The sequence below is a fragment of the Jaculus jaculus genome, chromosome 10, assembly GCF_020740685.1.
Source record: "Jaculus jaculus isolate mJacJac1 chromosome 10, mJacJac1.mat.Y.cur, whole genome shotgun sequence".
Lineage (NCBI taxonomy): Eukaryota > Metazoa > Chordata > Mammalia > Rodentia > Dipodidae > Jaculus > Jaculus jaculus.
This window is the reverse complement of record NC_059111.1, coordinates 109,382,249-109,408,649: the sequence shown is the minus strand read 5'-3', so window position 1 is coordinate 109,408,649 and position 26,401 is coordinate 109,382,249. Positions and strand designations below refer to the sequence as shown.

The 26,401-nt window shown below is 48.2% G+C and overlaps 1 protein-coding gene across 1 annotated transcript in view; it reads left to right on the top strand.

Moving 5' to 3' along the window:
- The first annotated feature begins 11,633 nt into the window (after positions 1-11,633).
- Znf777 (zinc finger protein 777) overlaps positions 11,634-26,401 on the top strand; it is a 36,056-nt gene continuing 21,288 nt past the window's right edge. Inside the window, exons 1-4 of the mRNA XM_045160968.1 lie at positions 11,634-11,735; positions 16,490-17,347; positions 18,603-18,729; positions 24,193-24,306. Of these exons, the coding sequence (XP_045016903.1) occupies positions 11,685-11,735; positions 16,490-17,347; positions 18,603-18,729; positions 24,193-24,306 (1,150 nt within the window). The 5' untranslated portion in view covers positions 11,634-11,684. The remainder of the gene's footprint in view (positions 11,736-16,489; positions 17,348-18,602; positions 18,730-24,192; positions 24,307-26,401) is intronic.

The window sequence follows — 26,401 nt, the reverse complement described above, 5'->3', positions numbered from 1 at the left end:
AGGATGCAAGCTCAAACAACTGTGGTGGCGGTACGCACCTGAGGTCCCAGCACATCAGAGGCATAGGCAGGAAGACCAGTTCAAGTTCTACATGGGGAGCTCAAGGTGAGCCTGGGTTAAACGAGAACTTGTCTCAAAAATCAGCTGGTGCCGGGTGTGGTGGCGCACGCCTTTAATCCCAGCACTCGGGAGGCAGAGGTAGGAGGATCGCTGTGAGTTCGAGGCCACCCTGAGACTACATAGTGAATTCCAGGTCAGCCTGAGCCAGAGTGAGACCCTACCTCGAAAAAAAAAAAATCAGCTGGTGCATACAGTTCAATGGGAGAGAGAGAAATCACCAGTGAAGATACCCAACAGTGGATACTGTAAGCCTTATATTTGGCCAGCCAGGCCAAATGAGCCAACGGGTGCAATAGTGGCATATCTGTTATGGGGGAAACCAGCTGCCTTCTAATTGGACTGGAGGCCCACTACATGGGAGGGAATACATCCCTGATACTGAAAACCTACAACAGGGGTAGTCATGAGCCCTAGGGGTGTAACGTCTGCTGCTGCCTGGCTAAATGTATACTATGCTCATCAAACTGCCCATTAAGTACTTCTCTTAATGTTCATACCCATATATTAATGCTACTCTCACTTTTGGTTAGAGAACCTTCTCTTTTCAGATGGCAGTGACCTTGGGATGACTCAGAAGGCATCATGGTGCTGAGAAGAAGTGACAGAGGAGTGCTCAGCACTGAAACATCTCTATCACACCTTCCAAGGCTCAGGGTCCATTGCGGAAGAAGTGGCAGAGAGAATGTAAGGAAGGGCAGGACTCCTTACAATGTGCTCTCCCACCCAGACACAAAATGGCCTGGATATCCATGACCTCACAGTGCCTGACACTACCTACACAAGACCATCATAATAGGAAGAAAAGATCATGACATCAAAATAAAAGAGACTGATCGAGAGGGGGAAAGGATATGCTGTAGAGTGAAGTTTCAAAGGGGAAGGTGGGGGAGGGAGGAAATTAACATGGGATATTGTTTACAATTATAGAAGTTGTCAATAAAAAAATATTTTTAAAAATTCAGTCAGGAGCCAGTTATGGTGGTGCACACCTTTAATCTCAGCACTTGGGAGGCAGAGGTAGGATGATCACATGAGTTTGAGGCCACCCTGAGAATACAGTTTGGTGTGCTTGCCCAGGCCTGTGATCCTAGTACTCAGGAGGCAGAGGTAGGGGGATCCCTGTGAGTTCATGACCAGCCTGGAACTACAGAGTGAGTTCCAGGTCATCCTGGGCTAGAACAAGATTGGCAAAGCCAAAGGACATAGGTTTGATTCCCCAGTACCCATGTAAAGGCAGATGCATAAGATGGCACATACGTCTACAGTTCATTTGCAGTGGCTAGAGGCCCTGGCATGCCATTCTCTCTCTTTCTGTCCCCCTTCCTCCTCTCTCCCTCCCTCTCTCTCCCTCCCCTCTCTCTCTCTCTCTCTCTGTGTGTGTGTGTGTGTGTTATAAATAAAATATTTTAAAAAGAAGAAAAATCAAAAATAAAAGTGGATAAATCTGCCAGACCTGGTTGTGCATGCCTTTGATCCCAGAACTGAGGAGGCAGAGGTAAGAGGATCACATGAGTTTGAGGCCACCCTGAGACTCCATAGTGAGTTCCAGGTCAGCCTGGGCTAGAGTGAAACTGTACCTCAAAAAAACCAAAACAAAAAGAAAGAAAAGGACAGAGATACTGGATGTGGTGATGCATGTAATCCCAGCACTCAGGAGGCAGAGGCAGGGGGATTATAAGAATGTTTAAGGCCATTCTCCTCCACATAGAAAACTCAAGGCTAGCCTGGGCTACATGTACATGAGACCCTACCTCAGAAAGCCCAGCTTTTGGATCAGTAAGAGAGTCCAGCCACAAGCAAACACATGGGTGTTGTAGGTGCACATACATTAAACATACCATATCATATATACACACATAAGCCAAAAAAAAAAAAAAAAGAAAGAAAGAACAGATGAATTTCACGTAGACTTTCTGGGTCAACCGTACACATTCACACAGAAGTGGAACGGCTTCTAGCAGAGGGGAAACCCGAATAAGGCTAGTTGTAGTGCACACACCAGTAGGAAATTGCTGAAGAGGAGAGTCAGAATTTTGAGGCCAGCCTGGGCTATACATGGGGCTGGAAAGATGGCCTAGTGGTTTAAGGTGCTTGCCCCTAGTTTGAGTCTCTAGTACCCACATAAAGCCAGAAGCACAAAATGTGTCTGGAGTTCACTCGTGGTGGCGGGAGGCCCGGCTGTACCCATGTTTTCTCTCTCCCTCTCCCTTGTTCTCTCTCAAATAAACGAACAAGTAAAATATTAAAAGAAAACACAGAAACCGGGCATGGTGGTGCACGCCTTTAATCCCAGCACTCAGGAGGCAGAGGTAGGAGGATCACCATGAGTTCGAGACCACCCTGAGACTACATAGTGAATTCCAGGTCAGCCTGGACTAGAGTGAGACCCTACCTCGGGGGGAAAAAACGAAAAAGAAAGAAAATAAAGAAAGCTCAGGCTGGAGCAATGGCTTAGAAGTTAAGGCATTTGCCTGCCAAGCCTAAGGACCCCAGGTCAATTCTCTAGTACCCATGTAAGCCAGATGTTCAAGGAGGTGCATGTGTCTGGAGTTCATTTGCAGTGGCTGGAGGCCCTGGCACACCCATTCTCAGTCTCTTTCTCTCTCTCTCTCTCACAAATAAATAAATAAATAATAAAATATTTTTTTAAAAAATAAAATATTTAGCCAGGCGTGGTGGCGCACACCTTTAATCCCAGCACTCGGGAGGCAGAGGTGGGAGCACTGCTGTGAGTTCGAGGCCAGGTCAGACTGGACTAGAGCAAAACCCTACCTAAAAAAAAAAAAAAAAAGAGTTTGCAAAGGGAGAAGAGGCATCTTGGCTCCAGCAGGGCCTATGGGGGTCCCTGCTTGTACAGTGGTACCTAGGAGTCCCTCTGACTCCAAGATGCTAAGAATCAGCCCCAGAGAGGTAGCTGACAACTTCTGCCCTTTCTGAGGTACCCAATGGCATATGAGCACATGCGTGGCCTCAGACACCCCACCCTCTCCCCTTTCATGACAATATTCAGGAAAGCTAAGACATTGCTGGACTCCATCAGGCCTCCAGAGGAAATGCAAGGGGCTGGAGTAAGCCCACAGCCTCTCTGAACAGCTCCTTCAGAATCCTCTCCACTAAAACCTGTCTCTGTGTCTCAGTGTCAGGTGGCACAAACAAGGGTTCTTCACGTCCTCCGCTAGTAGATGAAGACTAAAAGGGACCACATGCCCTGCTGGGCTCCCCAAAAGGAGGCCAAGTCTGTTCTCTGTGTGTGCTTTCTGGAGGTGGGTGAGGATTGGCCGGTCCCAGCACCCTGCCTCCCTCCCAGCTCTGTCTCTCATCTCTGGCCACATGAAATTACAAAGTGAGTTCCTTACATCTTTTGTCCATGGTCTTGGTTTCCAGATAAGGGCAAAATTATGCTCAACAAGACTCAGGGTCTATTGCGGAAGAGGTGGTGGAAAGAACATGAGCCAAAGGCAGGGTAGGGCTCCTTACAACGAGCTTCCTCCAGACACAAAATGGCCTGGATATCCGTGACCTCACAGTGCCTGACACTACCTACACAAGACCATCATAACAGGAGGAAAAGATCATGACATCAAGATAAAAGAGAGACTGATTGAGAGGGGAAGGGGATATAATGGAGAGTGGAGTTTCAAAGGGGAAAGTGGGGAGAAGGAGGGAATTACCATGGGATATTGTTTACAATTATGAAAGTTGTTAATAAAAAAATTAAAATTATGCTTGAGGGCATTGCCATGGGATATTGTTTATAACCATGGAAGTTGTTAATAAAAAAAAAATTATGCTTGACATGCTGTCCTGTGCCGCGTACAAGACACACCTAAAACTTATGGATGTGAAACAGTGGTGGGCGGACTCTCATCAACAAAGCTGAGCAGCGCCCTATGGGGCTGACAGGCTTTGGTGCCAGAGGCATAACTAGGATGCAAAAGGTCACAATATTAAAGGAAGAAAAATAAAATTGTAAGAAAAAAAAAGTGTCAGGAGGCAGAGGTAGGTGGATCGCTGTGATTTCAAGGCCACCCTGAAACTACAAAGTGAATTCCAGGTCAGCCTGGGCTAGAGTGACACCCTATCATGAGAAACCAGAAAAAAAGAAAGAGAGGGAGAGAGATTGTCACACACTTTTTTTAGAACATTTGAGAGCCATGTTAAAATAGTTTTATCCAAGCCGTGCATAGTGGCACACATCTTTAATCCCAGCACTCAGGAGGCACAGGTAGGAGGATCACCATGAGTTCAAAGCCATCCTGAGACTACATAGTGACTTCCAGGTCAGAGTGAGACCCTACCTCAAAAAAAAAAAAAAAAAAGTTTTATCCAAACAAGAGATTTTTGTGCTGGAAAGTTGGCTCAGCAGTTAAAGGCACATGCTTGCAAAGCTTGAAGGCCTGAGTTTGATTCCCCAGTACCCACATAAAGCCAGATGCAGAGTGGAGCCTGTGACTGTAATTTGCAGTGGCAGGAGGCCCTGGTTCACCTATTTATTCTCTCTCTCTCAAATAATAAATATTTTATTTACTTATTTGCAGGCAGAGAGAAACAGCGAGAATGGGCATACCAGGGCCTCCAGCCTCTGCAAATGAACTCCAGGTGCATATGCCACTTTGTCCATCTGGCTTTACATGGGTACTGGGGAATCAAACTAAGTTGTTAGGGTTTTCAGGCAAACACCTTAACTGCTACACCATCTCTCCATCCCTAAATAACTATTTTTTAAAAGATTTTTATATTCTTCTCAAGTATTTACAAAAATGACACCTGGAGCCGGGTATGATGACATACATCTATAATCCCAGCACTCAGGAGACAGAAGTAGGAGGATCCTCGTGAGTTCGAGGCCAGCCTGAGACTACATAGTGAATTCCAGGTCAGCCTGGGCTACAGTGAAACCCTACCTCGAAAAAAAAAAAAAAGAGAGAGAGAGAGAGAGAGAGACCTGGGTGTGGTGACACCCATCTATAACTCCCATACTGCTGATGTGGAGGCAGGAGAATCAGGAGTACAAGGTCATTCTGAGCTACAGAGTTCCATGCTAGCCTGTGCTGCAGGAGTGGACCCCTGTCTCAAGAAGAAAATAAATAAACAGGAAAAATTTACAAAAATGGCTGCAAAGCATATCACAACAAATTCCAAATAACCTAATTTATTCAGGCTGCTTTTTTTTCAGACTGCTTTTTTAAAATCACAATGCAATAAAATCAAATTAGAAGTAACTAGCAAAGTTATATATATTGTATGTAAACATATGTACATATATTTAAATATGTAAATATATATGCACATTAAATAATATACATACATATTCAGTACTAGGAATTTAATCCAGGGCCCTGCATATATCAGGCAAGTTCTCTACCAATGAGCAGTGTACTCAGCTCTACAAAATGCTCTTTTAAAGAGAATAACCATTCCCAGCTGAGAATAACCAAAAGCCATGCATGGTGACACATGCCTTTAATCCCTAGAGGCAGAGGCAGAGGCAGAAGGATCTCTGTGAATTCAAGGCCAGGTAGGTGCTATACAGTGAGTTTCAGGTCAGCCTGAAATACAGTGAGACTGTATCTTGAAAAAGAGAGAAGCTGGGGGTGGTGGTACACACTTTTAATCCCAACACTTGAGAGGCAGAGGTAGAGTTTGAGGCCACCCTGAGACTGCATAGTTAATTCCAGGTCAGCCTGGACTAGAGTGAGACCCTACCTCAAAAAACAAAAACAAAAACAAAGAAAAATAGAGAATAGTCACGTATTGAAGAAAATATAAGACATTTAATACTGGGTTTGGGACCAATTCTTACTTTAAGTTCATAACAAAATTTCAGCTAATTATACAATACTTATTTTTTTAGATGTGAAAGTCTTATAAGACCAGATAAGCCTTCCTAACCAAATCTTATAATTTAGTAGACTCAGGTATTTTTTAAATTTTTTTGTTTATTTTTATTTATTTATTTATTTATTTGCGAGCAACAGACAGAGAGAGAAAGAGGCAGATATATATATAGAGAGAGAATGGGCACACCAGGGCCTCCAGCCACTGCAAACGAACTCCAGACGCGTGCGCCCCCTTGTGCATCTGGCTAACGTGGGTCCTGGGGAATTGAGCCTCGAACCAGGGTCCTTAGGCTCCACAGACAAGCGCTTCACCACTAAGCCATCTCTCCACCCCAGACTCAGGTATTTTTAAAATATTTTATTTATTTGAGAGACAGAGGCAGAGAAAGAGAAAGAATGGGCATGCCAGGGCCTCCAGCCATTGGGAATGAACTCCAGAAGTGTGTCACCTTGTGAAGCTGGCTTTATGTGGGTACTGGGGAATCAAATCTGGGTGTTTAGGCTTTGCAGACAAGCACCTTAACCACTTAGCCACTGCTCCTGCCCCCAAATATTAATTTTAATTTTATTTATTTGCGTGCAGAGCATGTTAGGGCCTCTTGCCACCAGATACTTGTGCCACTTTGTGCCCGTTTACATGGGCAGCTTGGGAATTGAACCAGGTCTGGCAGGCATTGAAAGCAGGCACCTTTGACTGCTGCGCCACCTGCCTATACATAATTCAATGTTTATGTACAGTTAGTAATTTTGAAGGGGGAAATATACCAAGACTGTACAATTATAGAAATAAATTCCTTTTAAACACATAATTAGGGCTCGAGAGATGGCTTAGTGGTTAAGTGCTTGCCTGTGAAGACTAAGGACCTCAGTTTGAGGCTCGATTCACCAGGACCCACATAAGCCAGATGCACAAGGGGGCGCATGCATCTGGAGTTTCTTTGCAGTGGCTGGAGGCCCTGGCGCGCCCATTCTCTATCTGTCTCTTTCTCTGTCTGTCACTCTCAAATAAATAAATAAATAAAACCCACAACATAATTATATGAAACAAAATACTAAGAAATAGAGATAACTTGGGCTAGAGAGATTGCTTAGTGGTTGAGGCACTTGCTGGCAAAACAAAAGGGCTCAGGTTCGATTCCCCAATATCCATGTTCAGCCAGATACACAAGGTGGTATATGCACCTGGAGTTCCTTTGCAGTGGCTAGAGGCCCTAACATGGCCATTCTCTCTTATCTGCTTCTCTCTCTCTCTCTCAAATAAATAAATAAATAAATAAAATTTTTAAAAAGAAAGAAAACTGGCAATATGCAACAGCAGATACATTCCAGGCCCCCATCAGATGCTTGAAACCTCAGATTGTCCTGAACCCTATACAACCATCCCTTGGTAGACTTGTTTCAGGACCCCCTGCATACCAAAACCCAAGGATCCTCCAGGCCCTTATCTAAAATACTGTGACATTTGCACAGAACCTATGAACATCCACTTATATACTTAAATTGTCACTGGATTACTTGTATGTAATATACATAAATGTTCTACAAATACTTGCTGTATTGTCTAGGTAACAGTAACAAGGAAAACTTCTGTACTTGTTCTGCACAGATGCAACTTTTAAAAATACTTTTGTATCTGGAGAGATGGCTTAGCAGTTACGGCACTTGCCTGCAAAGCCAAAAGGACCCAGGATTGATCCCCATAAAGCCAGATGCACAAGGTGGCACATGCGCCTGGAGTTTCTTTACAGTGGTTAGAGGCCCTGGCATGCCTCTCTCTCAAATAAATAAATAAAGAAAATATTTAAAAGTACTAATAATCCGGGTGTGGTGGTGCACGCCTTTAATCCCAGCACTCGGGAGGCAGAGATAGGAGGATCACAGTGAGTTCGAGGCCACCCTGAGACTACATAGAGAATTCCAGGTCAGCCTGGGCTACAGTGAGACCCTACCTCGAAAAGCCAAAAAAAAAAAAAAAAAAGTACCGATAAAGTAGAGCAATTAAATTATAACAGTGACCTGGAGAGATGGCTTAGCAGTTAAGCTCTTGCCTGTGAAGCCTAAAGACCCCGAGGCTCGAACCGCGTGCACGTTAGCCAAATGCACAAGGGGGTGTGCGTGTCTGGAGTTCGTTTGCAGTGGCTGGAAGTCCTGGAGTGCCCATTCTCTCTCTCTCTTTGCCTCCTTCTGTCTCACTCTCAAGTAGATAAAACATATCATATATATATATGTATATATATATCTGTAATAAAATCGTGGGCATCACTGCTTTCGATGATTAGGGCCATTATTTAGTAAAGTAAAAGCTATCTGAATACAATGTAACACTACTTCAGCCCATCAAACAATGAAGAGGGCTAAGTGCCTACCGAGTGGATAGCCTATCCACACTGCACAAGGGGTTGGGTCACATTCCGAATGGGACAGAGTTCATCACAATATTTAGAATGGTGCATAAGTTAGTCTATAAATACCTTCTTAGCTCTGCAATTCTTCATGTACCATCTTAGGAACAAAGCTCACCAGAAATAACTGAAGCCACAAATAAGGGGACTACAGTTATCCTGCATCCTTGGGTTCTGCACCTGTAGATTCAGCCAACCTTGAGTCAAATATGTTTAGAAAAAATTATGTCTGGGCTGGAGAGATGGCTTAGCGGTTAAGCGCTTGCCTGTGAAGCCTAAGGACCCCGATTCGAGGCTCAGTTCCCCAGGTCCCACGTTAGCCAGATGCACAAGGGGGCGCACGCGTCTGGAGTTCGTTTGCAGAGGCTGGAAGCCCTAGCGCGCCCATTCTCTCTCTCTCCCTTTATCTGTCTTTCTCTCTGTGCCTGTCGCTCTCAAATAAATAAATAAATAATTTTTAAAAATTATGTCTGCACTGGATTTATGTCAATGTTTTTCCTGTCATTCATCCCTTAACAGTACCATATATCTATTTAAATAGCATTCAGAGTGTTTCAGAGACTGTGACCTCGTGATGATGTTATAGTGTATGGGGGAAGTGCATAGACAATATTCAAATACTACGTTATTTTGTTTGTTTGTTGAAGGAGGGTCTCATTCTAGCCCAAGCTGACCTGGAACTCAGTCTGTAGTCCTAGGCTGGACTCAAACTCAAAGCAGTTCTTCTATTTCTGCTTCCCAAGTTCTGGGATCAAAGGCATGTGCCACCACACCCAGCCTGTGCTATTTTATATAAATAAGAGGTCCTGGACCAATCCCCCCATAGATACCAAAAAAACATGCAGTGTCTACTAATGGTAACACAGGCGATGGTAATAACAATCTCCTGTAAGGTCATTGTGATGTAAAGTGGTAAAGTTGACGTGATGCACAGTTAAAAATTAAATATCTAACCAGGGGCTGGGCATGGTGGCACACACCTTTAAACCCAGCACTCAGATGGCTGAAGTAGGAGCATTGCTGCAAGTTCGAGACCAGTCTGAGACTACATAGTGAATTCCAGGTCAACCTGGGCTATATCAGGAACCTACCTCAAAAAAGAAAAAATCTAACCAGTTGTGGCTGTGATGGTACACCTATAATCCCAGCACTGAGGGGACAGAGGCAGGAAATAAAAGGTGGGGATTTGGCTCAGAGCTAGATAAAACAGTTGCATAGCATGCAGGAAGCTCTGGGTACCAGTACAGCAAATAAACACTATCATGTCAGTAATTAAGATTAGTATCAGAACTTTTAAAAATATGAATAATTATAAATATTTTTATTGATTTGCAAGGGGAGAAAGAGAGACAAAGAGAGAGAGAGTTTGTGTGTATGGGTGCACCAGGGACTCTTGCCATTGCAAATAAACTCCAGATGCTTGAGCCACTTTGTGAATCTGGCATTACGTGAGCACTGGGGAACTGAACCTAGGTGGTTGGGCGTTGCAAACAAGTGTCTTAACCGCTGAGCCATCTTTCCAGCTCTCTGCTTTTCTTCTCTCTTATTTCTACTCTCTCTTAAAATAAATCTTTCAGGCTGGAGAGACGGCTCACTAGCTAAAGGCACTTGCTTATGAAGCCTGCCAGCCCAGGTTCAATCCCCCAAGACCCATGTAAAGCCAGATGCACAAAGTGGCAGAAGACGTCTGGAGTTCATGTGCAGTGGCTGGAGGCCTTGGTGCACGCCCATTCTCGTTCTCTCTCTGATTGCAAATATATATTGTATATATAATTTTTGGGTTTTCGAGGTAGGGTCTCACTCTAGGCCAGGCTGACCTGAAATTCACTCTGTAGTCTCAGGATGACCTCAAACTCACGGTGATCCTCCTACCTCTGCCTCCTGAGTGTTGGGATTAAAGGCATCCGCCTCTACACCTGGCTTAAATATATATTTTTTAAGAATCAGAAAAACTCCCAAGCTAAGGGGGCTACTTCTCCCAGGCGGGAGGGGGTCTCAAGAAGAAACATCTGAGAATTTGCAAAAACTTGTTATAAGACACTTAAATGCCAAAGGCAAAATATGCAACAGAACAAAGGATATTCACTGGAAATCACAAGGGAAGAAACCTAATGTTGGTACTGTAAACATGAAGATATGGTCAACTTCCTTAATCAGGGAAACACCAACGAAAATGAAAATGAAAATTAGGGGTTACCATTTCCCACTCAAGTTGGCAAACGGTTTCAGAGTCTCTTATCAGTTAAGGGTTGCCCGGGATGTGAAAACAGGAAGTTATTCAATGTTGGGGGCGGGTGGGTAAGTGGGTACCATTTCCAGTGAGCCTAGGAAGTTGAAGTTGCTCCTCTCCCGCACATTCCATGGCCTGGACCATCTCCAGTAGAGCACAGGACAGGTATGCAGGTGTCCTGGCGGCAGGTTTGTTCTCATTCCCCTCACAGGGGGAAAAGGAAATTGTAGTTTAAGTTTGCAATGAAATGCTATATAGTGGCTAAAATGCATGAACCAGATAGTCATATTTACACGTAACTATATCCGTAAAGCAATAAGCCATTGTGGGGTGGGGAAAGGGAGACAAGTTGCAATAGGATATGACCTCAACAATATTCACGCAAAGAACACCAAAACCAGAAGCATGCATTATTTGTGGACGTACACACATGGGTGATTGATAAACGTAGCGGGGAGAAACATGACGGGATACAATAGCCCTGGCTTCATCTCCATCCATAACTTTCCGTTTTCAAAGGCAGTTCTGAGTTCCCAGCACTGGCCTCCTGCCCCTGATGCCTTCTTAAAACTCCAGCCTCGACTGCAGTTCCGTAATGCGAACACATACATCTAGTTTTCCTTCTTACTTCCAGTTGGGGTTCATCCCTAGTAACCAGGGTTGTCAATTACAGTTTGTTCATTTTATTTCATGCCCAGATTTTTACCACCTTCTTGACAGGCAATCAAGCGTATCTTTCAGTGAACCTGTCCAGGGGAGTGGGTCGCCAAGTGGGAGCTTTGCCATTCTTTCTGGGACAGCTCTCATGGGGAGAGGGGAGCACTCATTCAAGGGGCCCACACTGCAACTTAGGGCAAACGAGTCGCTCCCTTGTGGGCCTCAGCCCCCCACCCATGATCCGTCTAGCCTCTTCCAGCCCCTCGAAGCCCTCTAAGATTATGAGGTCTGTCCTTTCTGGTTGAAAACACTCGGGCATTTTTTTTTTTTTCACAAAAGCTCCCCCCCCCCCCTTTCCTTCCAACCCTCCTCGCTACCCTCGGAACCACACGGCCCCCGCCGTCCCTGGGACCCGGACTGCACGGCGCTGGTCACATGAACTCGGGGGCTTGCGGTGGCGGTGTGACGGCTTTCTTGGATCCCTTTGTGAGTCGCAGGTTTTTCTTTTTTCTTTTTTTTTTTTTTTTTTTTGAAAGGGAACGACCCCGGGTTCTGGGTTTGAGACGCGCAAGGAGCCGCGGGAGGAAGGCCGGCTGTCGGAGCCAATCGACCCGCCTCCAGACCCCGGCACGTCGCCCGGGCAGCGCGCTGCCTCCGAGTTCCGCTCCGCGCCGGCCGCCGGCCTCGCCCGAGGGTACCCCGGGGAGGCGAGGACCCTTCCTCCGCCCCCACCCCGCCCCCAGGTGAGCCGGCCCGGGGGAGGGGGGCCCGGACCCAGGGGAAGACCTCAGCGCCCCCCCCCCCCAGCGCCGCCCGCGCCCCGGCGGCTCCCGAGGGCTGCGAGGGTCGTGCCCGGCTGCACGACGGGCCGCGCGGGGCTCAGGGCGTGTCCGTCGCCGCCTGGCTGCTCTCTCGACACTGTTCGCTCCTACCGGCTGTAGATGGAGCTGTCTGGGTTCCGGCAGCCTCCGACGAGCCCCGGAGTGTTTCTCTTTAAACGGCCTGAGAGGGACATGCCTCCCAGGATGCAGTTTGTATCAACATGGCAGCTGCGGTGCAGCTCCCCTGCTGAACGGGCGCCGGGACGGCAGCGCCGCTCGCAGCCCGCGGCCGGGGCCGGAGCCGGGGTCGCCGCCGACGCGGCCGGTGCGGAGGCGAGCGGGGGAGGCCCCGCCGAGGGCCGGGGGCCGCGGTCCGCCGGCCCCCCCCGTCCGCACCCCCGCGCGCCCCGCTCCGACGCCGCCGCCGCCGCCGCCGCCGCCGGGGCTCCGCGATCGCCGCGTCCGCCAGCGCCGCGCGTCCCCCAGCAGGCCGGGGCCCGACGGCCGCCCGAGCCCGCTCGCCCCAGGCCCGAGTCGGACCTGAGCGGCCGCCCGCCGGCGCGCGGCACCGAACGGCCCGGGGCCTGCGTGGGGCGGCGCACGGCGGCGGCGGCGGCGGCGGCGGCGGCATCGGCGGCGGCTCGCGGGCCGGACAGCGCGGGGCCATGGCCGAGGCGGCCCCGGCTCCGGGGAGGGCGGCCCGCGCGCGCTCGGACGCGCGGCCTCGGGGCCCCGGGGACGGCCTGCGTGCTGCGGGCTCGGCGGCTCGGCCTGGGGTCTCGGTAAGGGGACGCGGGCGCTGCGACGTTGGCGGGGAGGGGGGCGCCCCGGAGGGCCGCGTCGCGCGCGCCCGGGCCGGGCTGGCGGGGGAAGCGGAGGACCGGGAGGCCGAGGCCGGGGATCCGCCGCCGCCGTCCGTGCGAGGCTGCGCGGCCGCACGGGCATCACCCTCCCCCCACACCCACCGTCGCCACCATCACCCGGGGACACGCGGCCCCGAGGTGGGGCGCTCGCTGCCCGCGGAGCCGGAGCCCGAGCCGGCGCCGTGTCCGTCGGGGTGGCCGCCGGGCACATTCTCCCGCAGAGCTCGGCCCCGAGGCTCTCGCCGCTCTCCCCCGTGGCCTGGGCGCGGCGCTCGCTCTCCCATTTCGCAGAGCCGAGACACTGAGGCCGGCACACGCAGCTGGCGCCCGCCCGCCCCAAGGTCACGTAGCGAATGGTCCATGGCGAGGTGCCCGCGGGCCCCAGGCGAGGCCTGCCCGGCCGAGGCCGCGCCGCCGCTGCTGCTGCGGGCCTGGACGGGGAGGGGGGCAGCGCTGTCGCCGCGGCCTGGTCGTGGTGGACTTGGCCTAGGCTGGGCCGAGTGGCGGGTGGTGGTGGCCCGTCGGGGGGGTGGGAGGAGGGGAAAGACGAGCAGCAGCGCGAGCTGGACGTCTCCGTGGCGGGGAGCCCCGTGACCCGAGGGTCTTGGCTTCTGTCTCCCAACCTCCGCGTCGAGAGGATCCTGAGCCAAACTTTGGGTGTCCCGGTGCATGGGGGTCTGAGCAGTGAGCGCTCTATGGGGTTCTGGGCTGAAGGTCCTCCTCAGTGGGTCATGCAATCTTTAAATGTCCCCACCACGAAAACCTGCTCTTTCTGAGGTGGCTTGGCTGTGCAAAAGGAAGGTTTGCTGTCATGGGAGTCAGTGCCTTTGAGCCTCAAGTTTCTTATGGCTTTCTAGAAGCCTCCCAGTCCCTTAATAACAACCAAACTCTTGGGAAATAAAATGAAGATTCTTACATGTCTTCTGCCCCGGGACCGTTTCATGACATAATTCTGGATGAACCATCCTGGAATATGCAAGAAAACGGCACCCAGTGTTCGGAATAAGTCAGACCTGTGTGGTTAAGTGCATGCTTAAAACCCGGCATGAATCTTGGAGTCCAGGTCCACGTATGATATATGGGGGCGGGGTGGGGGGAGGGAATAGGTAAATCCTATGAAATGTGCCTCCGAGGCATTCAAACCTTCCTCCCTCACAGCCGTTTAAGAACTTGAGCTTAATGCATTTTAGATTCATTTGCTTAGGGTAAGATCAAGCCACAGGTTTACTGGGACTGGTGAAACTATAGCAGGGGGCTTGTGTATGGCAGGTGGGGCCCTTGTTCCTTTCCTCAGTATCCCTAAATGCACAGCCAGTCTCATAACGAGTGAAGACATAGTGTTTTCCTGAGTGCAGATCAGACTGGCAGTAGAGATGTCTTGCCTGGCTGGCTTTATTTACTACTTGTGCCTTTTTTGTTGTTTGTTTGTTTGTTTACATTGTTTCCATTAAACCCCTGTTTTTACTCAGGAAGGCTAAGTGGCCTGCAGGGAATTTGTCTTCCTACTGGTTGTAGGCAAATTCCTCCCCGCCTCCCCATTGGGCTGGCTTAGCTGATTCTTTTACTGTGAGTGAGGTCCCACCCACATCCAGTCTTGCCCTCACCTGGAGTGAAGGGTTGAGACATAGCTTGCTTCATTGTTGATCAACCTTCAGGCTTAAGGGGTGTTTAGACTCCTTCAATGCTTGCAGAATTTTGTACCCTTATATATTTTGAGGAAAATCCAGAACTTCCATTAGGTTTTTCCAAAGGGTTCCTAACCCCACTTTAAATAGTCGTGTCTTTAGGGCTAGGGCCTTCCATCCACCTTGACCACTCCATAGTAAGCCTCCCACTAGTTTGTCTAATCTCTGATTCAGGGCTCCAACCTGCCAGCTGCTTCAGTTGATAACCGAGGCCCAGAAGCAGCCTAGAGACTCTGGAGCGCAAGGGCCGTGTGACCTGGGGCAAGTTACTTAGCCTTTCCTATCCTCAGTGTCTTCCTGGGCTAAATGCAGATAGTGATTCTGGTAGTAACCATTCATCAGGCTCTGTGAGACTTAAATAAGATAACCTTTAAAATCTCTAACACAGTTTATGGCGCATAATAACTCCTATATTCTCCTAATTAGCTCTCGCATAATGGAGCTGTTAGATTATATGTTCTCAAAGATCTTTTGCTAAACATTCGTAAGTCTGCACTCCTTGATGTAGAAGTGTGATGCCATTTTAGTTAAGCCACCTGTACGTGATTAAATGAACAAATCGAGAAAGGAAGCCTTAGGAGACACAAAGTTGGTTCAGACAAGTCTTTGAAATGTAGCGAAAGGAACTTCCATTACCTTTTGATAAATTTTTGAAATGTATCAATGCACTATTGATTTATTTTATAGGCATTTATTGATCATATACTATAAGTCAGACTAGACTTCAGGGATAAGCTAATTTCAGTTGAAGAAAATGGAAGTTTTAATTACTTTAAAAATCACTAGTGGGCCTGGCATGGTGGTACACACCTTTAATCCCAGCACTCGGGAGACTGAGGTAGGATCGCTGTGAGTTCCAGGCCGCCCTGAGACCACAGAGTGAATCTCAGGTCAGCCTGGACCAGATAGAGTAAGACCCTACCTCAAAAGACCAAAAAAGAAAATCACCCTAGATGCAGTCGTTAATGGACTCATTGACGGAAAATTATGGCAACATGGACAAAATTGTCATAGGAGAATTCTGTTCACTTCCAGGAAAGATACTGAGTGGCTAGTCCATGAGCTGGCCACTCAGTGGGGAGTGTAGCTACACCTTCTTAATGCTTCCCTAACACGAATGTGGCAAGGTGAGGATCCCGGTGCCCCAGAGAAGGCGAATCTTTCTTTATGTTGGCTCTCATCCCCACACTCCTGCCACGGTCTCAAATCCAGCTGGCTTCTGCATGGCTTCCAGTCATTCTAGGCCTGTTCTTTCTCACTCCCTACCTCAGGAACCACCTGGAGGAACCCAGCCCTGCAAAGTACTTGCACCACAGCGGACCATCAGCCCAGAGGACCTGGGCTCCTGCAGGAGGCTGAAATACATGCTTCCTGCCTGTCTCGCTTTGCTCCCTGCTTATAGCCAAAGCCAGTTCTACATAGCCAACGCCCCTCCTTTCTCCAGCCACTGCAGACTCCTGCGGACAGTAACACTCAAGATAGTGGTCAGATAACCAGGCCAGGGGAAAACCAGGCAGGAATAGGTATTGACAAAGCCAACCACAGTCAGGTGGTCAAATCTATTCCAGTACCCTTCTCCTTCCACCTACCCCTCATAAGACGACAACTGTGAAATGTGTCACGAAAATCGAGATGGTTCTGTAGAAAGTAGAAGGAGCCATAACCACCTTTCATGTGTTGTTCATAATAGCTTTGTCATTGATGGCTACATCAGTGCCACCATCTTGACAAGAGGTTTGTGTTCACAGAGTGTGTCTTATCGCTGCAAAAACTGAAGGCCTTTTAACATGAACGCTTATCTTTGGGATTTATTTTGCCAGCTGGAATCTGTGACCTTCAATCCTGTCTGTCCTCACTTTCTTTGAATGCAGGTCCAGCAACCAACCATGGAGAACCAGCGCTCGTCCCCTCTGTCATTCTCCAGTGTTCCACAAGAAGAAACTCTGCCTCAGTCCCCCACTGGACTCCCGCAAGAAACTCTGTTCCCATCCTGCATTCTTCCCCCCAAAGAAGTTTCTTCTTTGTCTCCCAGTACTCCCGGGCGAGGCTCCCTGCCCCAGACTGCCAGCGCTCCCAAGCAAGAGACTTCTGGCCAAATGCTACACGTTCTCCAAAAAGGACCTTTGCTCCTGTATCCCTCTGCTTCTGAGCAAGACACACATCACCAAGGGCCCCTGCCTTCTCAGGAAGAGACCCCCTGCCCTCCCTCTGCTGCTGAACAGGAAATCCCCCTTCTCTCTCACTCCACCCACCATCAGGAAGCCCCACTCCACTCCCCTGAAGTTCCTGAGAAAGACCCACTGACCCTTTCCCCCACAGTTCCTGAGACTGACATGGACCCCTTGTTCCAGAGCCCCACTTCCCAAAAGGACACCTCCTTCCATACCTCTTCTGCGTCCCAGAAGGAGCAGCCACTGCCCACCGCAGAGATCACCCGCTTGGCCGTGTGGGCTGCCGTCCAAGCAGTGGAGAGGAAACTAGAAGCCCAGGCTATGAGGCTGCTGACCCTAGAGGGCAGGACGGGGACAAACGAGAAAAAGATAGCAGACTGCGAGAAGACCGCGGTGGAGTTCGCAAACCATCTGGAGAGCAAGTGGGTTGTGCTGGGGACCTTGCTTCAGGAGTATGGGCTGCTGCAGAGGCGGCTGGAGAACATGGAGAATCTGCTGAAAAACAGAAATTTCTGGATCCTGCGGCTGCCCCCAGGCAGCAATGGAGAAGTTCCCAAGGTACAGCCATCCCAACTGGGGTTTTCCAAGGAAACCATCTGAATGGGAACATAGTTTGGCTTAATTAAAAAAAAAAAAAAAAAAAAGGAAAGTGATGGTTAAGAAAGAAACAATGTAACAATCCCTAGTTGCTAGTGTTGCTAATGTTGTTTTACCAATAACACTACACACCTTAAGCCGCCTTTTCTCCTGTTGGTAAAAGACAGGCTGGAACAGAAAACCCCAGAGATCAGGACTGCTCATTTAGTGAGGGTGTCAGCCGAGTCTTGCCCAGTGCCTGAGGGTAGCCTGCAGAGCACGGCACAGAGCCTAGACTCTCAGTAAGCCCCTTTGCACCCTCGGGTCCTGCATCCCGGATTCTACCAGCTGTGGGTGGAGACTACTGGGAAAAGGAAATGGGATGTCTGTACTATGTACGCTTTCTTTCTCGTCATTCCCTAAACAGTATGACATCTGTATATCTAGAATTTACATTGAGTTGGTATTATAAGTTGTCGGGGGATGATTCAAAGTGCACACATATATGTGTAGGTTCTGTACAAGGACTATGCCCTTGCATGTAATGGCTTCAGAATCCTCAGAGTTTGGTATCCTGGAGGTACTGAAGCCAGTCCCTTGCAGATACCACAGGACCACGACTGATGAGCAGTAATGGTTCGCCGAGAATGTGGACTAAATGTTGCAGGCTTTGTGCTACCTGACACTTTGTCAGTTTACTTAGAAACCATGTTAATGCCAGTAAAATTGATTTCAAAAGGAATCCTTAAGAACCTAAAGACCAATTTGCCTTTAATCTTATTTTCCAGAACTTTCAGACTATTTTCTATTTCTCTGTCCTGTTGCTCCATTTTGCAGCCCAGTATTGGGCAGGAAACACACTGTCTTCAGGCCAGCACCCCTTGAACCATTACTGTGCACATGAGCCCTTTGGGAATCTCATGAAAGGTACATTCATTTTCAGAGGTCCAGAGTGGAGCCTGAGTCTGCATTGCCAGCAGGTTCCCTGTTGCTGCTGGTCCACAGAACATGGCTTTAGACCAACAAGGGTTATGCTGTGAAGGAGACAGGACACTGCAGGATGAGTCCTCCACTCTGGCCAGAAAGTGCCTGGTGTAGCGCCAGAGCAAGGGAGTTGGGCCTTTCCCTCTCCAGTCCTTAGGAGGAGGTGTTGGGCCAGAGCCTGGGACTGGGGCAGTTGGAACCTGACAGCCTGTGGCTCCCTTTGGTCTTTGCTGATAGTGTCATGTGGTTTCAGGTCCCTGTCACGTTCGATGATGTTGCCGTCCATTTCTCAGAGCAAGAGTGGGGAAACCTGTCTGAGTGGCAGAAGGAGCTCTACAAGAATGTGATGAGGGGCAACTACGAGTCTCTGGTTTCCATGGGTAAGGACCAGGCTGCCTGGACCTGGGTGTGAGGTCTGCTCCAACACAGTACCTGAGCCTCGGCAGATCCAATAGTAGAAAATAAGACAAACAAAAAACAGAATTTGGTTCTGGTTGGTTGATTTGTTTCAACAGGATCTCACTATCTATTTGAGGTTGGCCTATAACTCCACCTGTAGCCCAGAATTCACAATCCCGTTGCCTTGGCCTCCCAAGTGCTGGGATTACAGGCAGGTACCACCACACCAGGCTGCAAATAGAATTTTAGAGAGTGTCACAAATTAAGACAAATGCCCTTGTATACCAAGTATGTCATTGTAGCCCAGATCAGAAGAGTTTGTACACTGAGACCCTGCTCTATGGAGAAGTCTCTGGAACAGCAGGGAGAAGTTAGACCTAAACATCAGTGGTCTGTCATCATCCAAGTATTTTCCATATGGACTTTCCTTAAAAGCTTTATTTGTCAGCTGGGCTGTTGCTAGATGGTTCTAGCCTGCCAACCATGCATGGATCCCATTCGAAGGACAACATAAATCTGGTGTAATGGTACACTCCAGTAATCCTAACACTTGAGAGGTGGAGGCAAGAGGATCAAAGGTCAAGATTGTTCTCAGCTACATAATGAGTTTAAGGCCAGTCGGCAATGCATGAGACCATCTCTTAAAAAAAAAAAGCAAATTATTAAGGAATTAGAAAAGGATGAAGAAAACAAATGTACTGAGGGTCTACTGTATACCAGCAGTACACAAAGATGCTTCACGAGAGTGCCAGTGTATACCTGCAGTACGCAAGGTGCATCACGAGAGTGCCAGTGTATACCTGCAGTATGCAAGGTGTGTCACGAGAGTGCCAGTGTATACCTGCAGTACGCAAGGATGCTTCACAAGAATGCCAGTGTATACCTGCAGTATGCAAGGTGCATCACGAGAGTGCCAGTGTATACCTGCAGTACACAAGGTGCTTCACAAGAATGCCAGTGTATACCTGCAGTATGCAAGGTGCTTCACAAGAATGCCAGTGTATACCTGCAGTATGCAAGGTGCGTCACAAGAATGCCAGTGTATACCTGCAGTACGCAAGGTGCATCACGAGAATGCCAGTGTATACCTGCAGTACGCAAGGTGCATCACGAGAATGCCAGTGTATACCTGCAGTACGCAAGGTGCGTCACGAGAGTGCCAGTGAATACCTGCAGTACGCAAGGATGCTTCACAAGAATGCCAGTGTATACCTGCAGTATGCAAGGATGCTTCACAAGAATGCCAGTGTATACCTGCAGTATGCAAGGTGCTTCACAAGAATGCCAGTGTATACCTGCAGTACGCAAGGTGCTTCACGAGAATGCCAGTGTATACCTGCAGTATGCAAGGTGCTTCACGAGAATGCCAGTGTATACCTGCAGTACGCAAGGTGCTTCACAAGAATGCCAGTGTATACCTGCAGTATGCAAGGTGCTTCACGAGAATGCCAGTGTATACCTGCAGTACGCAAGGATGCTTCACGAGAATGCCAGTGTATACCTGCAGTATGCAAGGTGCTTCACAAGAATGCCAGTGTATACCTGCAGTACACAAGGTGCTTCACAAGAATGCCAGTGTATACCTGCAGTACGCAAGGATGCTTCACAAGAGTGCCAGTGTATACCTGCAGTATGCAAGGATGCTTCACAAGAATGCCAGTGTATACCTGCAGTATGCAAGGATGCTTCACAAGAGTGCCAGTGTATACCTGCAGTACGCAAGGTGCTTCACAAGAATGCCAGTGTATACCTGCAGTACGCAAGGATGCTTCACAAGAATGCCAGTGTATACCTGCAGTATGCAAGGATGCTTCACAAGAGTGCCAGTGTATACCTGCAGTACGCAAGGTGCTTCACAAGAATGCCAGTGTATACCTGCAGTATGCAAGGATGCTTCACAAGAATGCCAGTGTATACCTGCAGTACGCAAGGATGCTTCACAAGAGTGCCAGTGTATACCTGCAGTATGCAAGGATGCTTCACAAGAATGCCAGTGTATACCTGCAGTATGCAAGGATGCTTCACAAGAGTGCCAGTGTATACCTGCAGTACGCAAGGTGCTTCACAAGAATGCCAGTGTATACCTGCAGTACACAAGGATGCTTCACAAGAGTGCCAGTGTATACCTGCAGTACGCAAGGATGCTTCACGAGAGTGCCAGTGTATACCTGCAGTATGCAAGATGCGTCACGAGAGTGCCAGTGTATACCTGCAGTATGCAAGGATGCTTCACAAGAGTGCCAGTGTATACCTGCAGTATGCAAGGATGCTTCACAAGAATGCCAGTGTATACCTGCAGTACGCAAGGATGCTTCACAAGAATGCCAGTGTATACCTGCAGTACGCAAGGATGCTTCACAAGAATGCCAGTGTATACCTGCAGTATGCAAGGATGCTTCACAAGAGTGCCAGTGTATACCGGCAGTACACAAGGATGCTTCACGAGAATGCCAGTGTATACCTGCAGTACGCAAGATGCGTCACGAGAATGCCAGTGTATACCTGCAGTATGCAAGGTGCGTCATGAGAATGACATCCTTTAGTCCTCTCAGCTCTGCCCTCGGGAGCCTAGGACAAGGAATAGCACCCTAGTTTCTTGCTCACGTGACTGAATGCTCACTTACCAAGCTTCATAGCTCCTAGGTTGTCCTCGGTGTCATGCAGTGAAGAGGCTGAGCTCAGTGTGGTTAAAGACTCACCATGCCTGTGACTGTGGGTCCCAGTCAGGAAGTCACAGTATCACTGAGATTTGCCTTACTTCAGAGTAAAGTGTGGTGGCACACGCCTTTAATCCCAGCACTCAGGAGGCTGAGTGAGAGGTAGGTGGGTCACCATAAATTCGAGGCCACCCTGAGACTACATAGTGAATTCCAGGTCAGCCTGGGCTAGAGTGAGACCCTACCTCGAAGAAGAAAAAAATCCCTGGAAAAATGTACTTTGCTTTGTATCCTTTTCTTTTATATACATATACAAAAGGAAAAAAAATGTCGAATATACTGTTGGAGAGAAACTTTGATTCATGCTACAATAGTTATTTTAGGTACTTTTCTATCAGATGTTGCCTTTTAAAATTTATTTTCAGCTGGGCATTGTGGTGCACAATTTAATCCCAGCACCCAGGAGGCAGAGGTAGGAGGATTGCCATGCGTTCAAGGCTACTCTGAGACTCCATAGTGAATTACAGATCAGCCTGAGCTAGATTGAGACCCTACCTCAAAAAACAAAACCAAAAAAAAAATGTGTATATATATGTGTGTGTGTGTGTGTGTATATACACACACACACACACACACATATATATATAGTTTTTCCCCCCTTTTTTCAGCCAGGTGTGGTAGCTCACAGTTTTAATCCCTGCATGTGGGAGGCAGAGATAGGAAAAGCACCGTAAGTTTAAGACCAGCCTGTAACTATATAGTAGATTCCAGGTCAGCCTGGACTAGAACAAGACCCTACCTACAAAAAATTGTTTTCATTTCTTCTGTATTTATAAAGAATCCAGAAAATCAAATAGTTTATAACATAATAAAGAGAAACAACCACCCACTCACCAGTACTCTCCCCAGAGGACGCCTCCAGGACCCCTTTGGTCTCTTTTTTTTCTCACCTTTTTCTTGTGCACGTAAACATGTACAGAGTGGGAACTGCAGAGCGCCTTTTCTCTCCATGGGCTGGGGAAGGCCGCGCGGCACCCAGCGTCAGGCTTTTGACCTTGCTGCTGATCATGAGCGGGTTGATTGTCGCGGTATTGTGACAGCAGCTTTGTGTGCTGTTTCCTGGGTGTTCAGTAGCACAGGTGGGAAGAGCATTGTGAACCGAGGACCCCCCTTTGCAGTTTTATGGCTTCTTGGAGCCTCCTGGAAGGCTGAGCTGGTGTAGTATTTCTGCAACAACATAGGAAAATGCCATCTCTCCAAACCCTGCCTGGCCGATTCTATTCTACTTGAAGTACTGACCTTTTCTTTGTTTGTTCGGGTTTTGTTTGTTTGTTTGTTTTTAAGAGTAGCCTTCATGTAGCCCATGGTGGCTTCAAACTTGCTATGTAGCCAGCCAAGAGGCTCCTTGTCCCCCTCCCCCTGCCTCCTGAGTGCTAGAAACACAGGTGAATGTTTGTGTTTTTGATAAAATCTTTCTCATTATTTTAATGTACATTTCTTTGATGACTAGTAAACTTAAACAACGTTTGTATATCTGTTGATCATTTAGATTTCCTTTATGAATTACCTCTTCATAATTTTACTTTCAGTTTTTAGGGTTCGTTTTTGTTTTAGTTTGGGGGGGACTCTAGGGATTCATGCATGCCAGGAAAACGTTTATTCTACCACTGAGCTACATCCCAGCCCTACTTTTATTTTTAATAATGATACAGGTTCTTTCTATATAATTAAGAATATTAACAATTTGCCATATTGACAAATATATGTGTTTATAATATATCTACCAACTTTCTTCATCTTTTAACTTTATTTCCAAAAAATAATTTAAGTTTTAGGGGGAGTATTGAGAATTGAACTCAGGGATTCCTACATGCTAAGCACAAGCTTACCATTGAGCTACATGCCCACATCTAACGTTCCCTTCTCTCTTTTTCTTTCTCTCTTTCTCCCTCTATCTTTTACCCTTTCAGTCTTTCTTTTAAGACAGGGTCTAACTCTATAGTCCAGGCTGGCCTTGAACTCAGCAATTCTCAAGCCTCCCAAGTACCATTGTAGATATGGGCTACCATGCCTGGAAATGTATTTATTTATTTTCTTTTAGGTTTTTAAATATTCATTTATTATAGGGAGAGAGAGAGAGAACGGGCGCGCCAGGACCTCCAGCCACTGCAAACGAACTCCAGACACATGCGCCCCCTTGTGCATCTGGCTTATGTTGGTCCTGGGGAATCAAACTGGGGCCCTTTGGCTTTGCATGCAAATGCCTTAACTGTTTAACTCCAGCCCTGGAAATACATATTTTTTAAGACAGGGTCTCATGTATCCCAGGCTGGCCTCCATTTAATTTGTAGCTGAGGTTAGCCTTGAACTTAGGACCCTTCTACCCCCATTTCCCAAGTGTTGTAATTACAGATACGGACCACCATACCCAGCTTGGAAGGCTTTTTTTAATGTAAGGAATTCTACCAGTGTTTTATTTATGGTTTTTGAGCTTTATCAGGATTTGTTTTTCACTTTATAAAGTTTCATTTTTGAACCCTGGCTAAGCCTCACTACCTGTGAGCAGCATGAGGTGTGCACACTCAAACATGCGCGTGCACGCACACATGCACACGCACACACACAGTAGGCCCTGGGGAAATAGGCTGGACACTAGGCTATCGCTTTCCCAGCAGTGGCAGTCCCCAACAGTGGGGCTGTTCGGGGAAATGTCCCTGCAGATGCTCTCCTAAAGCACACGGTGCCACCTCATCCCATAGTATATTTTCTTTCCTTCCTTCTGCCCAGACTATGCAATTTCCAAACCAGACCTCATGTCACAGATGGAGCGTGGGGAGAGGCCAGCCATGCCGGAGCAGGAGGACTCTGAAGAGGGCGAGACGACCACGGATCCCAGTGCGGGTGAGTGGCAAGCGGGTGCCCCAGAGCCCCACTTCCCGGGTCTCTCGGTATTCCAGAGGCCCCAGCTTAGCGTGTCACGGTTGGGGTGGACCCGGAGTGATAGGGTAGCAGTGTGCCGGAAGGAGGCCTGCGCGTGCTGCATCCTGCTTGGGTCTCCTCGGATTACCAGGGACCTAGGTACTTGCTACAAAGGAATGTTGGAATGTTGTGGGGCTCACCATCACCATCTCAGGGATTTTTTAAATATATATCCCTGTATCACCTCCCGCTTTGCAGGAAATAAAGCAAAAACCAGAAGGTTTTCCTATGTTATGTTTACAACTGCTGGAGGTTCCTACAGAAGGGCCATGCCCCAGCGGCTGGTGGTCAGTAGAAGAAGAGGCATACATGCGTATCACCAGCTCTGCAGCACAGGACGCTAGCAGGCTGGGACGAGGCGGTTCAGAGGAGCCACGTGGCCCACCTGCACCTGGTGCCAGGCTGCTTGCGTTTGAATCCAGCCCCGCTGCTTCCTGGCAGTGTTGATCTTGGTGGCGTCTCAGTCTTTTCATCAGAACAGGGCTGATACTGATCACATGAAGGGCTGTTGGGGATTGGCTTTGGTCACTGTGTCTGGGGATTGCCCAATGGGTGAATCATTGGGCTGCAAAACTCACTCTCACTTTTTGTGTCTGTGTTTTGGCGTCCACTTTAAACTTACATCACTCGCCTCAAAAGTCTTCAGTAGGAGCATGTCCTTGTCTTCATTGTGCAAATGAGTCAAGCAAGAATAGTCTTAACCTCAGTGGAAATCTTATCGATGCAAAGGGAGGGTGATCACTGGACAATTCGATGTGGAACCAACAGCCAGGCTTTGATGGGAAGACTGTATTAGTTCCTTTACTGCCCTGGTGACAGAATGTCTGATGGGAGGGAAAATTTGTTTTGGCTCACAGCAGATGGGAAGTAGGGGAGGGGCATAGGAAGGGGCCAAGGCAAAATAGAGCCCCAAGGATATGCCTCGCAGTGACTTGGTTCCTCCAGGTAGGCCCCATGGTCTGCTTTTTACCACACCATCATATTAAGATCCATCAAAGAATTCCTCTGTTAGGTCAGAGGCCTCCTCTAACTGCCTCCGGAAATGCATCACAGACACACCCAGAGGCATTACTTTCTCTCTCTCTTTGTGACGAGGTCTCACTACAGTGCAGGATAACCTTGAACTCACAGCAACCTCCTACCTTAGCTTCCCATATTGTGAGATTACAGTCTTATGCCACCTCATCCAGCTCCAGAGACTTTTTTTAATGACAGCTTCCATAATTGTAGACAATAAACCATGATAATTCCTTCCCCACTTTCCTCCTCCCAAATCCAATCTCCATCATATCCCCTCCCCCTCTTAATTAGTTTATCTTTTGATGTCATCATCTTTTCCTCCTATTATGATGGTTTGTGTAGGTAGTGCCAGGCGCTGCAGGGTCATGGATATCCAGGCCATTCTGTGTCTGGAAGAGTGCAGTATAAGGAGTCCCGCCCTTCCCATTCCTTCCACCACTACTTCTCCAGTGGCCCTGGACCCTTAGAAGGTGTGATAGATGTCTCAGTGCTGAAAACTCTTCTGTCACTTCTCAGCATGATAGTGACTTTCCCCTCCCCCCCCCCAGGTAGGGTCTTGCTCTAGCCCAGGGTGACTTGGAATTCACTATGTAGTTTCAGGGTGGCCTCGAACTCATGGTGATCCTCCTACTTCTGCTCCCCAAGTGCTGGGATTACAGGCATAGACCACCATGCCCAACTCTGATGACTTTTGAGTCATCCCAGTGGTCACTGCAATTTGTAAAGAGAAGCTTCTCTAACCAACAGTGAGAGTAGCATTAATATGTGGGTATAAACATTAAGAAAATTGCTTACAGGGCAGTTTGGTGGGCATAATTTATGCATTTAGCCAGACAACAGCAGGCATTACACCCCTTGGGCTCATGACCTTCCCCGCCATAAGCTTTTCACTAGGTTTTCAGCACCAGGCATGTATTCCTCCAGTGGAGTGGGCCTCCAATCCAGTTAGAGAGCAGCTGGTTTCCCCTATAACAGATATGCCGCTATTGCACCAGTT